This window comes from Ambystoma mexicanum, chromosome 5p (assembly GCF_040938575.1).
Source record: "Ambystoma mexicanum isolate Mex_15411 chromosome 5p, UKY_AmexF1_1, whole genome shotgun sequence".
In the NCBI taxonomy this organism is placed as follows: Eukaryota; Metazoa; Chordata; class Amphibia; order Caudata; family Ambystomatidae; genus Ambystoma; species Ambystoma mexicanum.
The window spans coordinates 1,355,807,224-1,355,827,779 of NC_090930.1; the positions used below are offsets into that span (position 1 = coordinate 1,355,807,224).

The 20,556-nt window shown below is 42.1% G+C and overlaps 1 protein-coding gene across 22 annotated transcripts in view; it reads right to left on the bottom strand.

Annotated features, from left to right (window-relative positions):
• CTNND2 (catenin delta 2) overlaps window positions 1–20,556 on the bottom strand; it is a 3,553,726-nt gene that overhangs the window by 6,526 nt on the left and 3,526,644 nt on the right. For all 22 annotated transcript variants that reach the window (XM_069613767.1, XM_069613768.1, XM_069613765.1 and 19 more), the window contains 2 exons: window positions 14,325–14,398; window positions 5,439–5,513 (listed from right to left, as the gene is read on the bottom strand). In XM_069613767.1, the coding sequence (XP_069469868.1) occupies window positions 5,439–5,513; window positions 14,325–14,398 (149 nt within the window). The remainder of the gene's footprint in view (window positions 1–5,438; window positions 5,514–14,324; window positions 14,399–20,556) is intronic.

A 20,556-nucleotide genomic window follows, 5' to 3' on the forward strand; every position in this document is an offset into this window, starting at 1 on the left:
TTTTAGAGTTCTATAGTGATTAGGAGGGGCACCTAGGACATAGGGTTTGTTAAATGCTTAGTTTATTTTTCAGGTGGGCGGCGGTGCTGGGCTCCAAAATTTTCATAAGAGGGTGGTTGTGGGTTTTTTGTATAATTTGTTTTTTACTGGGTCTAGTACATCTTCAAGACTGTGTGAGAATGGGTAAGGGAATTATTTGGAAATCTGGAGATGAGTTGTGTGTGGTGACCTGGAATATAAATGGGATTAACAATCAGGTCAAGAAAAAAAAAGATCTTTAACTGTTTAGATGACATGAATGCCGATATTTGCTCCCTGCAAGACACTCATCTATTGAAAGAAGACATAACAAACCTGGAAAAAGAATGGGTCGGGAAGGCATATGGATCTTCATTTAACTCATGGTCTAGAGGTGTTGTAATCCTGATTCGAAAGAATGCTCCTTTGAAGATCTTGAAAGAGTGCCCAGATAAAGACGGAAGGATAATTGCTTTACTGGTGAAAATTCAAGGGAAAACTATGATTTATTGCAATATTTATGTACGGATCATTCTTAAGACAAGTGACCCAGATAATTCAAGATTCAAGTACACAAAACATTATATTGGGAGGTGATTTTTATCCGGTTATGGATCCCACTTTGAATAGGAGTAAGCATAGATTGGATAGAAAAACTGATATTCATCATTTATCACTCCAGGCTCTCACCGAGGAGCATAATTTGAAGGATAATTGGAGACTGGAGCATCCATATATCAAAGGGTATAGCTTCTATTTAGGAGCCCATGATATTTACTGTAGACTTGATATGTTGCTCACTGGTGGGAAGATGACTGAGTATTATTGGTCATGCAGAATTGGTGATATATTTATAATGGCCATGCACCGGTGAACATACACCTGAAGTTGGGTTTCGATTTGTGTAAGTCATTCACTTGGAGAATGAACATATCAATTGTGTATGATGAGAACATTCTTGAAAGGATTGTTTCAGAGACAAACCACTTTGTGGAAGAGAATCGCTCTGGTGAACTTAGTGCAAAGATCATTTGGGAAGCTTTCAAATGCACCATGCTATGTATGATACTAGGATTATCTAGTGGGAAAAGGAAAGAAATGCAGAATGTAAGACTCAACTTAGATTAAAAAATCCAAGTTGATAGTAAATCAAATAAATCCAGAAAAAGTAAAGGAATTGCAAAGATTAAAAAAAGAAATGAATATTATTCTTTCTGAAAGTGTTGAGAGAAATTTGTATCACCTACGGTGCTCTTATTTTGAAAAGGGGAGAAGTGTGACCGGTGGTTAGCGTACCGGCTGAGGAAGTAGAACTCTGAAGGGGCCATAACCTCGATCGTAGATCAAAACGGATTAACCACATTCGACCCAAATGAGATTAATACGATTTTTAAAAACCATTATATGAATTTGTACTGCAATGAAGCAGGCATAACCGGCTTGGGGGTAGATTTCTTTCAGAACCTAGAAATCCCTAAGATTTCTAATATGGACCAACTATCTCTTGATAAAGAATTAACTGTTGATGACTTAAGGAGTGCAATTAATAAATTGAACACGGGTAAGTCTCCGGGACCAGATGGCCTCCCGGTTGACTTTTACAAAATACTCCCGGAGTCGGCCCTTGAGTTAATGAAAGATATGTTTGTGACTTTGCGAAGAGATGGCCCACTGCCTCCCGCTACTAATCATACCATGATTTGGGTGTTTCTCAAGAAGGGGAATATGGAAACCTGCCTTCAAGCTACCACCCTATTAGCTTAATTAATACAGATAATAAAGTTTTGGCCAAGTTCCTGGCCATGAGACCTGAAAAATTACTTCCGATACTGATCCATGAAAACCAATCCGGATTCATAAAAAAACAGGCAGACGTCGAGCACTATATGTAAACTAATTCAAGCAATTTCTCAGGCCATGGGTTCTGATGATGATACTGTGGTTCTATCCATAGATGTTGAAAAGGCTTTCAATCGCGTCAATTGGGAGTATTTATACTCTGTTTTACACAAAATTGACCTGAGTAAGAGTTATATCTCGTGGATCACTTTATTATATGCAAATCAGATGGCAGGTGTTGAGATCAACAGATTAAGATCGGAATCTTTCAAATTGGAACGGGGTATCAGACAGGGTTGCCCTCTTTTGCTGCTTTTATTCGTGATTGTGATAGAACCTTTGGCCATCGCTCACAGATGTGAGCCCGGATTGAATGGAGTGAGTTGCTGGGGAGTTTAGCAGAGGATCTGGTTTTATGCAGATGATCTGTTGTTGGTTCTGAAGGATCTAGGAAAATTATTGCCCAATTTGATGGATCTTTCATCCAAATTTAATGAAGTATCTGGTTATAAAATTAACTGGCCAAAATCTGAAGTTATGCCTCTAACTTACATATGCAATAAATCTTCAATTACGGCACTGGGCATCAAATTGTGTGAGAAGAGACTACAATACCTGGGCATTTGGTTAACCCCTTTGATTGATGACATGGTGGATGTACACATAAAGGAACTTTGCAGGGATTTCAAAATGTATTTGGAGAGATGGAAGGTCCTAAATTTGTCACTATGGGGAAAAATAAATGCACTTAATATGATCTCAACTCCAAAAGTGAATTACATACTTGGCATGCTACCATTGAAGATCAGCCCACTTTACTGGAAGGAGCTGGACAGATTGATGCAGAACTGTATTTGGGACCACAAACCACCCAGACTTAGACTTTGGAAGCTTCAATTACCGCTAGATAAAGGTGGGCTCAGGGTCCTTAATTCTCGTGCATACCACCTAGCGTTTTCATCTCAGTTGCTTGTCCCATTTCTAATTGACAAACCTGATGATTGGACAACAGCTCAGGCGGTCCATGCTGGTCCATTTAGCCCTAAAGCGATCGTGTTTATGGCGATGAATTAGGGATGTAAGAAAGTCCCTACTATGGAATTCCTGCGAGATACCTGGAAAACTTTGCTTGATCTATTGGGAGTTGATGCCTTGAAATCGCCAAATGCATCTATTTGGTTTAATGCCAGGTTTAAAGGGGAGGACGCTATTCTGGCCAGAAGTTTTCCTTGGAGGGGCGCGTTGGATCAGAGACCTTGGGAAAGAAGGTAATTGGATCTCAGCAGAGGAGGTAAAAGCGAAATGGGACATCTCAGGTTTTTCAAAATCACATCACAGATGTTTGAAAAAGGTTGTCGGAAAGGTGGATTGGGCTAATGACCTAGATCTGGATTTTTTTTACCACCAAATCCAAGCAGGGAGATGGGGGCTGGAAATCCAAGGTCGCTCCATCTTCAGATGCTTGGAAGGAGGAAATGAATAACCTTGCAGATATGGAAAAGACAATTTACAGGAGGGAAAGAAAAGTTAATCTTTTTGATATCATCTGGGGGAGGTTTTTGGATTTGTACTAGTTTCACTCTGTATTGTTATCACATGTGGTTGGATGTTTGGAGACAGGGGGAGTTCCTGATAATGTATATACTATATTGTACTTGTATATAGTTCCGAGCTGTACTAAAAAATGGTTTTACTGCTTGTCTTTTTCAGACAGAGATTTTACATTTGATATGTTTGTTCTTGTATAAAATGTAAATAAATATATTTTTTAAAAAGAAAGAAAAAGAAGAAGGGATGATGGTGAAAGGAAGGTTTGCATGCTGGGTTGAGATGGTTCTGAATTTTGAATACTAGTTCTGACTGACAGGGAAGAGAGCTGGGCCAGAAAGGAGGAGTAATGTAGTTCAACAGAAACCAACCTATGGCCCATCATTATGTGCTATATATTTAAGATGTTTATATGTTTACCCATGGTTCAAGCATGTACCAACCCAGAAGCCTAAAAGGTAGACCGGCAATACTAGCATACGCAAAACAATTGTTTTGTAAATGTTCTATAGGATGGAAAATGTTGACTTTGCTAGTCCAAAAGAACATCCATCAATGGAGACCCTGGTGACATTGTTCTTTCCGTCACACCCTCAAGAAAGTCTATTTTCACAATATTGCATACATAACTATTTTGCATGGAAGGATGCAAACCAAAAACACTGCTCTAAATAGATCATTACCATTTTGAGATATGAATGTTACCAACTCAGACAAAATACAATGCACTTATTGTGCCTGGCTTCCACGGGAAGCAGCTATGTTCATTTCCAAAGGCTGTATCTTCCTGCTGTGAAGTCATAGCAGATAATCATAATCAACTGCTATGACAATACAGAAGAGGATTATGCAAGGCATAATTAGCTTCTATGATGAAACGGCAGAGGGATACAACATTGTCATGCAAGGTATTTTTTCATCTTTTTAGGCTGCGGTCGGGCAATGGGACAGAACACGTTGGGTCTCATTCATCATTTTTTTTATATTTCTTGTGAAAATACTGCTTAACTCATTTCCACCACTCGCAATCACTGCAAATCAACTTCATTATGTGTGACAGAATGATGGTGTTGACCTCCAGCCCTAAAACGCATAGGACCACACTTGGGATTTGTAGGATTTAAAGTAGGGGGACATTTACCCAGGGTAAAACCTCAATTTCAGGTGGTTCATTAGAGGAAAAAACTCCAATTGCTGAAGGTATAACCTCCACTTTAACCCCAAACTGGAATTTTGGCAGTGCAGGAAATTGATAGTAAAGTCGCAATTCCCGAATGTCCACACTTTACCCCATTTGTTTCCTGCACTGCCAAACTCATAGTGAGGCTTTTCTCATTTTGTATGTTGCACGTAGTCCCTCATGCACTTGGAAAAACTGCAGAATCATCGCCAGACCTATTTGCTGCCATCAAAACTGTTATTTGTATTATATGCACTTACTCTGCCTGTGCAGACTTGTATCGTTCAGAAATTCAAGGGCTCTGAAGGACTGTTGTTTTTTACCCTTGCCACCTCCCCTCCCCGCCTTGAGCGCTTTGAAACACTTGCCTGTGTGTAGGTGCTTTACAAATAAACATTACCATACCATACCATGTCTCCCGGCTGCACTGATTGCAATGCTGGTCCATAAGGGACAACACAAGGTTTGCAAAAGTGGGGACGCAAAGGCCATAATCATGATAAAATTATGGATGACTAGCTTTCAGATATGGGGTGCCTTTCACCTTAGGGTGCTGTGCAACATTGTAGACAATTCAAACTATGCTCTTGTTGTCTATTAGATGTCACTCGGAACCCCTGAATGGAATATATCCCTGTAGGTGATGCCTGCCTATTCATAAATCTATATATTCACCTTTGCCTCTAGGTATGAGGGTGCTTCTTGTTGTCAAATGAGTGACTCTAAGACAGACCGTTTATCGTCCTGAAACTGACATATGAACAATATATAGACAGTTTTAAAACTTTGGCTCGTACTAATTGTATTAATTATTGCCTGAAAATATGTTGTCAGTGACCAGTTCTGTACTTACTGTTAGAGAAGTTGCAGGGATGTTAACACCCATCCTGCTTCTGTCCTCCGGTAGAGAAATAAGAATACTTGCCACCTGTGTGCGGATAAAGCAGATAAAGAAAGAAATGATGGCATATATGTAGAAAGAAATTCGTAAAGTTGGTTCATCTAACAGTTTTCAATCTGTTTCAAGTTTGTTTGCCTCTAGTCAGTTAATCCTTTGCTGCTGTCCCATTCAGGTTATGGCTGTCATCCGATATCCCAGCGTGTCTGCCCGTCGCACACATGTTTTATCTGATAAAGAGACTGGCGAGATTATCAAGTGTTTTCATAGGGGCTAAGCTTGCATAATATGCAATGCAGCAAACATGTTTTGTCTAAATCCATGTTACATAAAGATTTTACACTAGGTCAAAAATGAAGCTGTCTGGTGTGTGTACAGTCCTTGCTGTTGTACATAGAAGTAGACTAATTTTACCACAGCAAAGTCCTATATTTCATATTCAAAAGTGGAGCAACCATTTTTCATGGCATCCTTATTGCATAAACAGAAATGCATGAAATATCAGCTTTTGTGCTCAGTGTTCTTGCCTACATTCAAAGTGTTATATAATAGTGCCAAGCTACATTTGGAGCAAGCCCTATGCGTCATATTCCCTAACATACTCATTGAAAAAATTGTCAAAACCATTTCACTCCATTACCAAAATCTTCTTTAATATACAAGTAAAAAAACATTGCAATGTGCATGTGTTCGATTTTTGTAGCAATCCATACAATGTGTCCCCAGAATATACGTGATGCACAAGCACGTTGGCGTCTACTATGACCAGACACTGCGTATTAGACCAAGGTCTCACTGGTAGGAAAGTCACCGGTACCTGCACACTGTAGAGAAAAGCATGCCTTTCATACATGAATCATTACGTTTATTTTTGGTAAGGAATACGTTTCACACCTGTAAATTCTCTTCTCCAGCATATGCTGTGAATATTCCCTGTCATCAAGCTGGGAATCCTCGGTTGCATCTTTGTTAGCCTTTTCCAAAAGGAAACTTTAACCCTCTTTGCAACCCATCACCCCTGTTATGGTTGTTCATGGTCCCCACCAATGGGACCTCGAGTATGAAGCCACGCCCCTACAGCCTTCCTTCAGAATTTAATTAGTGTTTGCTGGCTAGCGGCATGCTAGAGCATTTTTACCACTGGGGATGGCTGGAGGGTGCATGTGAATCGATGAAAGATGCCAATGCTGGAGAAATTGAGTTACAGGGAAGCAACGTATTCCTTCTCGAGAACTGGATCTTTCATAGATTTACATGCTGTCAATAGAATACCCAGCAGTATCAGCATTTGTTAGGAGGTGAAACATAGGTAAAAACATAGCAGATCACAAACATATTGCCTTGACCCCCACAGCTGCAGAGTTTACCTTAATGAAACAGATGCTGAATGACTACCTTGCCCATCTGTGAATCTGCTGAAGGCTGACTCGGCAGGCAGTAATGCTTTGTGAAGGTGTGCGGCACTGCCCACGTGGCTGCTTCGCATATGTCCTTTAGGGAACTGCCAGTCCATAGTGTGGCAGAAGCAGCACTGCCTCTTGTGGAATGTGAAGATTGTAGCATTTAGAGGCTTACTGGCTCATGCATGACAAAAACAAATAGTGGAGGAGATCCACCTCCATATGCCCTGTTTGTGATTGCCTTGACTTTATTTGAGGGGCTGTGTGCTACAAAGAGTTGAGTTCCTGAAGGACCTCATCTGGTCGAAGTAATATTTAAGTGGCTTCTTTACATCCAGAGAATTTAACCCAATCTCAGCTGCTGTTGTGGCGTTTTAGCTAAAGGTTGGAAGCATGATGGTTGATTTCTTGTAGGTATCTTTGGGATAAAGTGGGATAAGCACCATTTTGTCTTTCACAAACCATAGGTACAGTTGGTCTATCACTAGTGCCTGTAACTCGGATACTCTTCTGGAAGATGTAATGGCCACCAAGAATGCAACCTCCCATGAGACAAACCTTATGTGTGCGTTAGACAAGGTTCAAATGGTGACTTCATGAGCTCTCGGAGGACTGTGTTTATCTCCACTCTGGTGGTATATTTCTAGTAGGTGGAAAAAACGAAACAATCCTTGCAGAAAATTCTTAATCAGGCTGTCGCTGAAAAGCAGAGCAAAGCCCATTTCCTAATGAATCTAGAAAAGCGGGCAGGTGCACTTTGAGGGCGGTTGTAGATCTTTCTGTTGCACACACCAGTTAGAAAAACGCTTCCATTTTAGAATGTATGAGCAATTGGTGAAGGGTGCTCTTGCTGCTACAAGAATTTCTTAACATTCTTGTGGGAGGTTCAAGTGTCCGAACTTTCTAAAATCAGGAGCCATGCTGTTAGCTTGAGGGATTGGCGAGTCGTGATATAGAACTTTGACATTGTTTTGAGACATCAGATTGGTGTAGTTCCCCCAGAATTGGTTGCCACCCTGACAGTTGAAGCAGGTCCGAATACCATGTTTGTCATGGCCAGTTGGACGCTATTAAGATCACTCGACACTGGTGCACCTGTATTATCTGCATGGTCTTGGTGATTATTGGTATCCGGGGGAACGCGTAGGCGAAGAAGTTAGACCATGGGAAGGAGAATGCATCCCCCAGCAATCCTTGCTGTGCAGTTCTGCTTGTGAATTGGTGGCAAACAAATCGATGGATGGGTGGCCCCATTAAGTGATCACCCTGCTGATCTGACTGTTGTTGAGCTCCCACTTGTGGCACTGAGCATTGGTCCTGCTTAGACATTCTGTTATTTCATTATGTATTCCTGGTAGGTGATGCGCCTGCAGGAGTATGTTGTTGGGGATGGCCCAATGCTAAAGTCTTTGAGCTTCCTGGGATAAGGCCTTTCAACCTGGTTCCTCCATACATCCTGATATAATACATTGTGATGCTGTTGTCGGTGGAGTTGTTTATTATCAGTAGAAATTATCTGAGCGCCCAGCGGTCCGCTCTTTGCTCCAAAACAATTATGTGTGGATATGTTTCTTTGGCTGTCCAGAGCCCCCTTACATGAAGAGGGCCCAATATGTGCCCCTCCATCCCGATAGTGAGGTGTCCTTGACTAGCGTGTTCTGCAGTATTATTTTTAAAAATTGATTCCCCACTGATATATTTTGCGCGTTGGACCACCACTGGAGGTTACATGTGAGAGAGTGAGGGATTTCTACCTGGTCTTCTAAGATTCCTCCATCAGAGACCATCTGCTGGGCAGAAATTCCTGCAGGGCCCTCATGTGTAACATGCAGTGTGGAATTAAAGGGATGCAGGATGACATGGAGTCCAGCAGTCCCATGCATCTGCATATTGAGATCCATTTTCTTGTTTTAAAAGTCGCTTTGAGCGCTTGAATCCTTGGTTGGATATGATATGATAATGATATGATAGGTTATTTATAACACGTTTAATACCCAGAGGTTTCTAAGCGTGAACCTGGGGATCATACCTGTGGTGCTCCATGTCGTCTTGCTTCCAAGATGAGAACGTTGCCCCTGAGCTATCCTCCCAAGGCGAGGTCTTGTCTAACTCCTCTGCCATGGAGAACTGTGCCCCCCAAAAAACTAATGTTTTGGAGGGCCGTGTATTGGATTTTTGTAATGTATTATAAATCCCAATTGTTGAAGGCGGAGCTCTGTCTTGGAGATGGACTGTTTTGCCTTGAAGTCTAGTGGCAATCAGAGCAGCAAATCATGCAAATATGGGTATAGACGTTGGGGCCCTACCATTGAAGATATTCTGCTAAGGGTACGAGGCACTTGGGAGTGCAGATTTGAGCCCAAAAGCAGCACTTGGAACTGATAGTGTACATCTCTTACAAGAAACCTTAGGTATTTTCTGTGTTTCTAATTTATTGGGATATGAAAATAGGCATCATGTAGATCTAGGGACGCTAGGTAATCTTGAGGTTGTACTGCCCTTATTACCTCCAGCAATGTTACCATTCTGGATTCTGGCTTTTTGATGAATTTGTTTATCTGTCACAGATCGAGTATGGGATGCTATTTGCCATCGGGCTTCTTTACGACAAAGTACCTGGAGTAAATTCCTTGCCCTGTAGAGGTTTTGGTACCCTTTGTATGGCTTTTGTTGGCATTTGAGGCACTTCTTGGAACACTTGTAGATGCGACTGCACATGTTCCTTGGGAGGAATTTGTTTTGGATGTTGTTAGAATTCTACCAGGTGGCCATGTTGTACGACTTCGAACACCCATTTGTCTGTTGTTAGTAAGCGCCACTTGTCGATGTAATGAATGAGGTTCCCGCTATGCATGGTATGTTGTGGTGGTTGGAGGTTTGCTTGGGAACCAGTCTGTCTTCCTCTTTGGGAAGTTGCAGAACCCCTTTGTCGCTGTGGCTGACGATATTCCCGGGATTGTTGGGAAGTTTAGTAATTTCTTCTATAACCCCAGGATATGATAAGAGCTTTTATATATGCTCTGGAACCTCTTGTGGAGGAGGAGCCTTCCCTTCCTGATACTCCTCTAAAGGGACGAACAGTGTGTCTCCCGTGCAGCGATATAAGTGACTGTGCGGTATCAGTGTCTGCATTTATGACCTTTAAAGCATCATGTATTTTGCGCCCCAAAAAATTGTCGCCTCTAAATGGCATGTTGACCACTGTGTGCTGCACCTCCTGCCTGAAGTCGGTGCATTAAAGCCAGCCTTGTCTTCTTAAAACCACTCATTTGCCAATTTGTTTGAAGTCTGTTTCAGCAATGTTAATGCTTTGGTTTGAGGCTTCCTCCCCTTCCTTTAAGAAAGCTAGGGCTTCTCTGCAGTGTTCCTCTGGTAGATGTTCCGGAATGGGGGCGTTTCTATGCCACATTCCACGGTCATAGCATCCTATAATGACAAGGAATTGACAGCTTTCACTGTCGTGGCTCAAATTGTGAGGACCTTTTTGCTGAAGGTGTTGATTTTACTTCCCTTGCTTTCCAGAGCCCTTACGTGCTTGTGCATGCGCTTTTCTGCTTGCCGCTGCAGACATCACCAACTCTGGCATTGGCTGGGCTGTGAGGCATTTTGGAGTGGCTTCTGGAGCTTTACATGTAATCTCCAATCTGCCTTTTACTGCAGGCTCGGTGAAAGGGTGCCTCATTGTTCGTGGACCTTCCTCCCAGACGTGGTCTAGGATGGGGATGGATATCACTGCCATGCGCCATTTTCCCATGTGGTGACATGGTTCTCTGCTGGTGCAAGGCCAAATTATTGGCATGCTTTGGACATCATGGAGTGGAAAGCCCCAATCTAATCCGGTGGTGACAGTTTGTGGGGGGCTTTTTGATGACTCGTCTAGAGGGGTATCGTCTGTGTCCCAGTTGTCATCTCATGGTGAATTCTCATAAAGGGTGCCTGCACAATCTCATAAAGATGGCAACAAGTAGTGAGCCAGTTTATGATGGTGTAAAAATATTAGGACATATATCAGTGACAAAACAAACAGAAACAAAATGTATTGTGATGGATCAGAAGGAAGACACAGACACTCGGGGGACATTTTGACTATATGTCTATTAACCAAAAAAAGGCCTCTCCTTCCCTACCTACTAAGGTGCTTGTCAGTTGTGAATTAATGTCCAAAAGAATCAGTCCACTGTCCAAAAGTAACCTAACTGACCCTACCACTATTATAATCAACTAATGTCAGGAGACTGACTCCCTTCTCCTGGTGGCAGTGCGTTTGCACAGATGTTCTCTCATGTTAAAGTTCTGCTTAATTTAAAGTCCATAAATAGTTTCTTGTTATCCTCTGTATAACTTGTGTAACTCCCTTAGGGGATTGGTAATCTTGTTCTCCTCTTGTATAAGGTTTTTCATGCTCTTGTAGGCCTCCTTCTTTCTTTCTCAGAAGGCATACATGTTCTTGTATAAGATCTATCCGAGGGACCCCTCAGGGCTTTTTCATGCTCTTGTAGGTCTCCTTCTCTCTTTCTTAGAAGGCATAAATGTTCTTGTATAAGATCTATCCTAGGGACCCCTCGGGCTTTACTACACAGGTGTCTCTCTCTGTTATGTTCCCTGCTTTGTTTCTTGGCTGTTGGGGATGTCCCCCTTTTCCCATGGTAGTAATACTCCTTTGAATCTCTGTGATATCTACACTTATTTTTTATCACATTAAAACAGTTTGAAGTTATTTGCTTTCTTTCCACTCTTTTGTCATGAATATTGGGACAAGTTTCTCTGAGGCCATAACGATTCCCTTTTGGCTTCCCGGTATTCCCTTTCTCCCCATTACCTTCTGTGTTGTAGGGGAACATCTCCAGTGCCTGCAGGTACTGCGAATCTGCTTCATCCTTCCGCTTGCTTCTCGGTTCACTTTCTACGACGTCTGCTTCGTATGTGTGCCTGTCTCCTAGGCGACTTTTCGATACTGCTATGGGTAATTGATTTGAGAGTTGTTTCCTCCCTCTGGCGGTGTCTGGGTTGCTGAGGGGTCAGTTTGCCCACCAGGATTCCTCTGTGGTCATGGCACCACCGAGCTCTCCTGGCATTCTGCTTCTCCTACCCACTGGTCTCCAAGGTGGTAGAAGAACAAGTTACTTTCTTACCTGGTAACGTCCTTTCGATGGGATGGCCGACAACATATTCCATATCTATGACAGGTAAGCAGCACAGCTGTGGTGATTACCTGTCATAGAGATGGAATACGTCGGAGGACCCAATCCCCTCGAAGAGTCTCTCTCAGTGAGGTCCCACTTGCCTCGATCCCTAGAGAAGGTGTTGTGGAGCGGGCTTCCTGGCTTTCATTACTATGGGCGTGGGTCATAATGGAGTGGGTCAAGCAGAGTGAAAGAGCGGAAGCGAAAGGGGGCACAGGGAGGATATGGGATGGTGAAGTTGAGTGCAGAGGAAGATTGAAGGGAATGAGATGGTGAGTAAACTGAGATACAATCATACAGGTACTGAAGAGCAAGTCTATTGATAGCTTTGTAGACTCAAAGAAGTAACTTGAAAAGAGATCGGTTGTGCATGGAGAGACAAACAATATGTGGTTGGTAGGTAGAAGTGGGGCAGGATCTGGGTAGGTTGTAGAAAGTGCGGGTATCAAGGTTGATGTCTTTATCTAGAGGGCGGAAGGAGTAGAGAGAAACGTCAAAGTGTGGACTTGAGCAGTAGAGTGGAGATTAGAGTTTTTGGAAAGTGGTTAGTAAGAAAAGGGCACATCTTCCTAATGTTGAGGGGGTTAATATGAACAGCAGAAGCAGTGGTAGTGATAAAATGCTGTGGTCATGGGTCTTTATCAAAGTGAACACCAAAATTGCAAGCATTGGGTGAGGGAGCAAGAAGGCCAGGCATAATTGAGGTAGGAGAGGGGTGGGGACAGATGGTAGTAGAAGCTGGGAGAAAAAGATGACTTCCATATTTGAAGTGTAGAGAATGAGGCAGCAGAGAGTCATCCAGTGGCAAATTGCAGTGGGATAGTTCCTAATCTGTTCCGAGATGGCTTGGGTACAGGAGGGAAAGAAGAAAACTATGGGAGTGTCATCAGCAAAAAGATGAAGTATGCTGCATCGAGTTCTAGGACATTTTAGTATTACCTTGCACTTACATTGCTTTCTTTAAATGGAATTTTACAAGGACAGACTGGTCCACAGATCCAAGGATCAATTAAACACTTATACACCGAGTGAGAAAATAATCAATTGAGGCACAAAGGGACTTTATTTTAGGTTTAAATAGTTCATGGGAAGGCTTGCCTTAAAGAAAACCTCGAGACTCATTGCTATTTTTGTTTTGCTCTTTTTATTTTTTGTCAGGAGGAACCTCTTTAATCCACTCACGGACATGACAGACAAAATGACCAAGAAATGATGCAGGTCATTTTCCTCATATATGCATATGAAGAGGATCATCAACCAGAGCTACTGTGTCATTGGTTATGTTACCAGAAACTGTGATTGCTAATTCCTGCATCCGTGGATTGCCTGTAAGAGAACATAGGATGCTAGCTCCAGTGAATCTTCAATTGGACAAGATACTTTCATGCTCTTCTAATATACAACATTGTTTACAATCACAGATTTCAGTGCATTTCACATGATACTTACTATATGATGCACTCAACGAGCCTTTCCTATAATTTCTTTAAACATTCCGCAGATAGCATGATATTTAAGCAATATGACCCGAGCGGTGGGGGCATTACCGACTCAGGTAATGCCCTGGGGCCCATGGTTATAGGCCCGAGCGAAGGGAGGGCCTTAACGAAGGCCCCGGGGCATTACCTGAGTCGGTAATGCCCCCACCGCGAGGGTCATATTGCTATTAGTACCCCGGCCAAGCATTTTTTTTCTGTCCCGAGACGCGGCAGCGTTTCGGGACAAAAAAAAAAAAGAAACGACTAAGAAAATGGCCGCCATGGAAAGGGAAAACGGAGTCCGTTTTCCCTTTCCATGGCAGCCATCGGGAGCGGACGCGCTGGAAACACAAGTGTTCCCAGCGCGTCCGCTCCCGAAAAAAGGATCAAAAAGAAGGTAAGTGGGGTTGGGAGGGCGGGAGTGGGACGGGAATAAAAAAAAAAGTTTAAAAAAAAGTGTGCCTGTGTCCCCGGCAAAGGGACGAGGGAAGCCTCCAGCCGCATGGAGGCACGGAGCGGGGATAGCTCCGCTCCGAGTCTCCACATGGCTGGAGGCTTCCCTCGTCCCTCGAATCCCGGCCGAGAATCGAAGGATTCTCGGCCGGATAAGGACCCGGCGAGAGCCAATCAAAATGCATGTCGCTGGGTACTAATATTTTTTATGCTTTTTGTTAAACTTATGTTCTAGAAGGACATTGATCAAAGGGCTCCTTTACACACTGTACCATATTGCAAGTAAAAAGAGAAAGATATGTTTAAGTTATTTATCTTGTTAAATACCTGATTATGCTTCATTTCATCAGCAGGTGTGCCATAAGAATTCCTGTACAGAGTTGAGGTTCCAGTGTTTTGAGCTGAAAGCAGAAAGCAGAAAGCAGAGAAACAAAAAGGATAGATGATGAAAATACATGAGCATCTCTTTGCTACACTTTGATTTTGATCATATATAACAGGTATTTGGCCTACTTCCATAATAAGCCTTTGGAATACACACGTTTGCATCTATTTACACACATGCAACCATTTTAAGGTTATAAGAAAAGATAAACCGACACTTCGCTCTCTTGTTCAGTCTCCATTAGCCCAATATCATGCTCACACATTGTACTGTTACACCACAAATGCATGACGAAGCAATTGGCTGTATTGAATCTTTGTGGCTCTTTGGCATCCTCCTCTATTATTCTTAAATACAGTCTTATTTTTCCGAAACACTCTTTGTACACAAACCTTTAGGTTCCTTCTGTGTCCAGTACGAAACATTGTACACTGTTGTATGATATAGTTTCTTTAAAAAAATATAGCTGGAGACCGATGCTTAGCTGAAACAGCTGATGATTAAGGTGTTGGAGCAGTTGGGCATGTGGTGGAATTGAGACCCTGTACTATAGGGCACCTCTTCCGGGAGGAACAGTTCGGTAACCTATGGATGGCATTGGTCTTTTCTGGTCACAGGGCAGCAAATCAGCTAGCTTAATGACACCATCAGGATGCCTTGCCCATATTGCATGTGCCATATGGACAAATAATGCATACCATTCAAACCCCGGTGAGTTGACCAATCATGGCCGATTCTCCTTAGTGCAAGTCTGACGGAGTCATGGTGAAACAAGTGGCTGCACTGCAACCCACCACTCACCACTTGGATGAAAACTGATTTGTGTCAATACTTATCTGAGCCACCTGCATGCATATTTCATATCATAAAAGTCAAATCTCCCTACCTTTTATGAGACAGACCTTCCCACTTATTGCAATCTCATGCTAGGAGTATGTTACTAGCATTTCAAATAATTCATACAAATGAACTGAATGGATTTCAGTTCGTACATTGCTTTTAGAACCTAATTTAACAGATCCCAAAGCCAGCACTTATCCACTTGCACTACTCTATCACTTACCACTTTTTCCAACACACACAAAAACGGATCTGTCAGAAATATCTCACCTGAGCCAGAAGTTCTGCAACTAATTGAATTCTGTATTTTTACAGTCCCTTTCAACATAATTAAGATGCAAGATTTCCACCAGGTAATTGGTGTCGCTCGGCGGCCCTATAATAAAGTAAGAGATCTGCTGACTATGGGCCTCATCACGAGTCTGGCGGTAACCGTTAAATGTGGCGGTAGCGTGATTACCGCCGCATTTAAGGGTCTGCCAGATCATGGCTTTGGCGGATTTCCCCCCAGCTCTGAGCTCTGAGCTGGGGGGAAATCTGCGGCAAAATTGACGATTTTCGCCGGCGGGAAATCCGCCAGTGGTAATAGTGCGAATTTTCCCCATTGGGCCCAATGGGGAATGAGGAATTCCCGAATGGGCCCAATGGGGAATGGGCAATAACCCTTCCGCAAAACCCATGATCCGGCGCCAATAGTTACCGCCCAACTCGTGATGAGGCCCTATGTATGCTAAATACTGGTAATCTGGTAATCTGACTGTTTTTCACACAGTTTCTTGTTATTGCATCACTGAAAATTTATTCGATATGTGTATTTAATTTTTGAAGCCTAGTTATGGAATTTTAGAGGATCAGAAGCTGTGTGTGTCTGCTCTCTTTGTCTCCCATTGTGCTGTATTTTTGCTGTTTATTAGACCCGTGCTGGTGACTGTTTGAAGGACATGCTCACTGACTAGGAATATATAATACATACAGAAATGCTCTCCTTTGCAACTGATCTGTGACCGGTCAGTTGTTGTACCCATTGCTACATGTTGTGGGTAGATAGAGTTTTGCTGTTCATTGCCCCCTGGACAGCATTTCCATACTTGTGCTCTATTCATGTGTAAACTGCACGCTTGTTCACTTTTGGTCAGTTGCTTTTCTTGGTTCATGGAAAGAGTTTTCGTCAATGATGATGGCTTGGATGACAGCAGCCTTGGTGTCGTTGAGGATTTTGATGACGATGACGAGTGATGCTTCATTGACGGGGTCTGAGTGGTCGACGGTGAAGGAGTGAACGATATCCAGCCCTCCAAAGATGGGGTCCCCTTCATGGTTGTTGTCAGTCCAGATGACGGAGACGTCACAGCAGTGGTGCTCATCGACAAGGAAGTCAGAACATTCAATGAGTTTCCTTTTTAGGTACCTTGCCCTTGGAAGCATTCTCAAAGGACCTCAAACTCTTTTCAGAGGGGGCATGCTATTTGAACCTGCTAGCCCTGGAAGAAGCATGACTGCATACAGATGCTGAGTCCGAGACCCAACCTTCCTCAAGCTATGCCACCAACCTCTGATGGTGATCCTTCCTAGTCTTTGAGGAGAAGGACTGGCAGATGGGACATCCTTCTATAATGTGGTCCAGGTGCAGACAATAGATGCACTTCTGTTGAAGGTCTTCCGTGTAGATGTTATTCTGGCCTCATCCTGAGCAAGCCCTGAAGACGCAGCTTGCAGCCTCTCATGAACGGGAGATCTGACAGAAGGTGGGATCTCTACCGGCAACAGGTCCCCACTGCTGACATGTCACTATGGTGACAGATGAAGAAAAAGAAACAATTTGCATTCAAAAATAGGCAAAAAATCTCGAGAACGTCGAGGAGCGAAACATGAGGACTCCCAACACAAAAACGTGCAGTACAAATCTGAAGATGGCCACCAGGGGTGGAGCTAATGCGGACCAATGACATTGGCTGGGGCAGTACGACCCAAAGTGACAGCAATAGGTTATGCAAGCGGCAAGCAGTTTAGTTTAAAGCTATACTGCTTTATATTACTGAGGATTCCCAGCCTGACAATGGGGAATATTCATAACATATGAATCCATGTAAGAGCACATGCTGGAGAAGTTTTTATTACAGGCAACTGGATCGTATGAACATTGTGCAGCTTGCCTTCTGTGACTGTGGATCTGTTTATACTACCATGTTAGCCCTTTGCTTAGAATATTACTCTATCCATCCCTATTCTTGAAATATTTGCTATGTCTTTTAAATAGCATTCCATGGTTGAGACACACACACACATTTTCTCTCTTCCGTGTCAAGCCGTGCCACTCTCGTCTAGTTAATTTTTTTCACATCTGTGAGTTGTGAAGGCATTCTGGAGTAAGACACAGAAAACAGATTTTGAATTTGTAATACAACTTTATTAACTTTTTTATGGTGCAATTTCCCTACTGAAAAAAAATAAATAAGGAAAGTCAGACTCAAAGAGTTCAATTTAGGGATCGGTCTCTTTCTGATTCTCATTGAAACAAATTGTTTTGTTTTATAAAATGAAGGTGTTGCCCATCATGCTGTACGGTGTAGAAGGCAATGTCCCAAAAAATCGGGTATTTTGGGACTTACCGGAGTCAAACTATTGGAAACAAATATTACATATACCCAGCAGTGTCCAGATAGCTATGATACGTTATGAATTTGGTTTGCTATCCATGTATTCGCAAGTGACTTGGAAACAGTGTGCCTTACTCCGCAAATGTTTGTTGGGATTGGAAAGCAAAAGCATTTTAGAGGTAATAGCTCACCGTTTACTTGGATCTAGAAGCAGATGTCCTGTCACCTGGCGTAATCATGTGTTGAACAACCTAGCGGATGCTGATGTTACAATCGAATTATTGATGACCAATCCTGATCGGGCAAAAATTAAGATCTATCAATTGGATTGGGTTAATAATACAACTAAGTGTACCCAATATAAAGACTTTAACACTCTGTGGTTTGGCACCAAGAAATATGGAGTCATGGCAGACTACTTGGTGAAATGTCCATCACCTAATATACGTGCAAAATACTTAAGGTTTAGGTTAAACCTATGGAATACACGTGAGGTATTGTGTAAAAGAAAAATGCTGTCGCCTGAACAAAATTATTGCCGATACTGTCTTAATGTAAAACAAAGTAGAACTTTACAGCATTTAATAGTAGTTTGTAATGCATTAATAACGGTGCGGTCAAAATGTTTCGACAGGGTAATTACGATACTTATACAAATATGGCAATTGTTATTTTCGAATCAGTGTTCACCGGTTCAAATAGCCATAGTGCAATATTTACAAATGATTCTACCTCTGTGTAAATAATTCTAAAACTGTGACTTTACCCTGGTTGGGCAGTGGCAGTGTGCAATTTTCCTTTATATGATTTTGGGTTTTATGTGTTTTAGGGTGATGTACGCATATTGTGATTTTGTATCATAATATTGTATTTTTGTACGTTTGTGATATGTATATGTCAATGAGAAACTGAACATGAATATTTGAAAAGTTGTTAATTCAACTAAACAAATAAATAAAATAAAAATGAAAAAAATTATAGAGACGAGACCATTTAAGTTTACAACTAGTATTGTTCTACCTCCCACATTACCACAGGCAGGTTAATTCCTGCTGACACTCCCCTTATTCCTAAAACTTTGAAAGGCCAAGGAGGAATTTAGGAAATAACAGACCACCTCCCAGCCCTTCCTTTACCAGCCACTACACATTAGAGCAATTAACTACTTATAAACCTACATTATTCTACTGACATGCCTCAGCTCACACTATTCTCTATTTACCCATAACACACCAGTTACCGCCAATAGAGGCACAACTAACTTCTCCATCGCTTCCACCACGAAAGAACCTCTTAAACATAGAGCATCACATGTACTTCTTGATGGGCACATGTTTGACCCATTGTGTAAACTGTACGGCACAGTCATTCATTTCCCTTGTTTTTTGGATGTGTAATAGGGATTCATGGATGTTGACAGATCAATGCTTTTTTTTGGTTGTGTTTATTTTTGCTTGGCTAATAATGTTTAGCTGCCCATAAAACACGTGACTTTACAAACACAATAGAGCTGAATTATCCTAAAGTTGCATAATGTGTTTTGGGGTCGCTTTTCACCTGGCTAGTTTTGTGCGCATTTCTTCATAATATGATTGCATTACTTCATTTTTACTTTGTCCTGTCTCCGACCACAAATGGCTGCACCGGCTCCTCTATTGATTCTGACACTTTAAGGCTTATTTATACTTGTCCTCATCAGACCTAAACTTGCTGCACCTGTTCAGGGTAGGTGCCCTTCTCTCACATGTAGCCTCTCTTATTCTAAGGTTTGCATTGCTTTACACGTATTACTTTACACACTGTGAGGAGATGTGTAATTATGCCAACCTTTTCTTTAAGATGAAACTTGCTTAACATGGGAAGTGACCTTGGAAGTTTCTGGATTTAAAGGGTTTGGATTGCATAACACTCAGGAGCCAAATAAAATATGAGACTTTAAAACACTGCCTCAGTATTAGGACATCACAATCATACGCTATAGATATCAGACGCCTTAAATGCAAAGTGAACTATATTCAGTTCACAGTTTAAGAATGTGTTACTATTTGACTCAATGTCATTGTTTCTCCACTTGACATACCAAATAATTCAAAAATTGGTACATTTGGGGGTTTCCTGAGACAGTCTGCACAGATTCACAGTGCAGGGAATCTGTGTTAAGCCAGTAGGCAGAAGTATTGCTGGCTACACAAGATGGCAATAATGAATTAGTTGGAAGAAAAGAGGGGAAGGGTACATTTTGAGATTGGTGGTGGAGGTAGTAGGGTGTACATCCTAATTTGGCATCCTCTATTGAAGGAGTTTATCTGGCAATGGGCAATGAAGGAAAAAATACATGGGGTAAAAGGTGATAATGCAGAAACTCCAGAGTTCCCTATGTCTAGTCAGCTCATGCTTGGTATGAGGCTTCCTGTGGGGACACCACTAGCATCTCTTGTTCTTTTTATATCCTTTGTAGCAGTGCAAGTCCCATTCATAGGTATCTGAAGAATTGCTTCTTTGTGGGACTGAACTCCTGCAGATGATGATGGGTGGACTTAAGTCGCCCACGCCTAAAGCCTCTAAGTTACTAGTTTCTCTTTTACCCCATCTCTGAAAGCCATATAGTTTTCTTAGTTCTGTTGCTTATTTAATTCCCACAGCGGGTTTCCTGGTTGGCCCCTGCACACTGGGCCTTTTCTGTGTGGTTTTTACAAATGCTCTCTTAGGAAAAGGATTAGGATGGCTGAAAATGTGT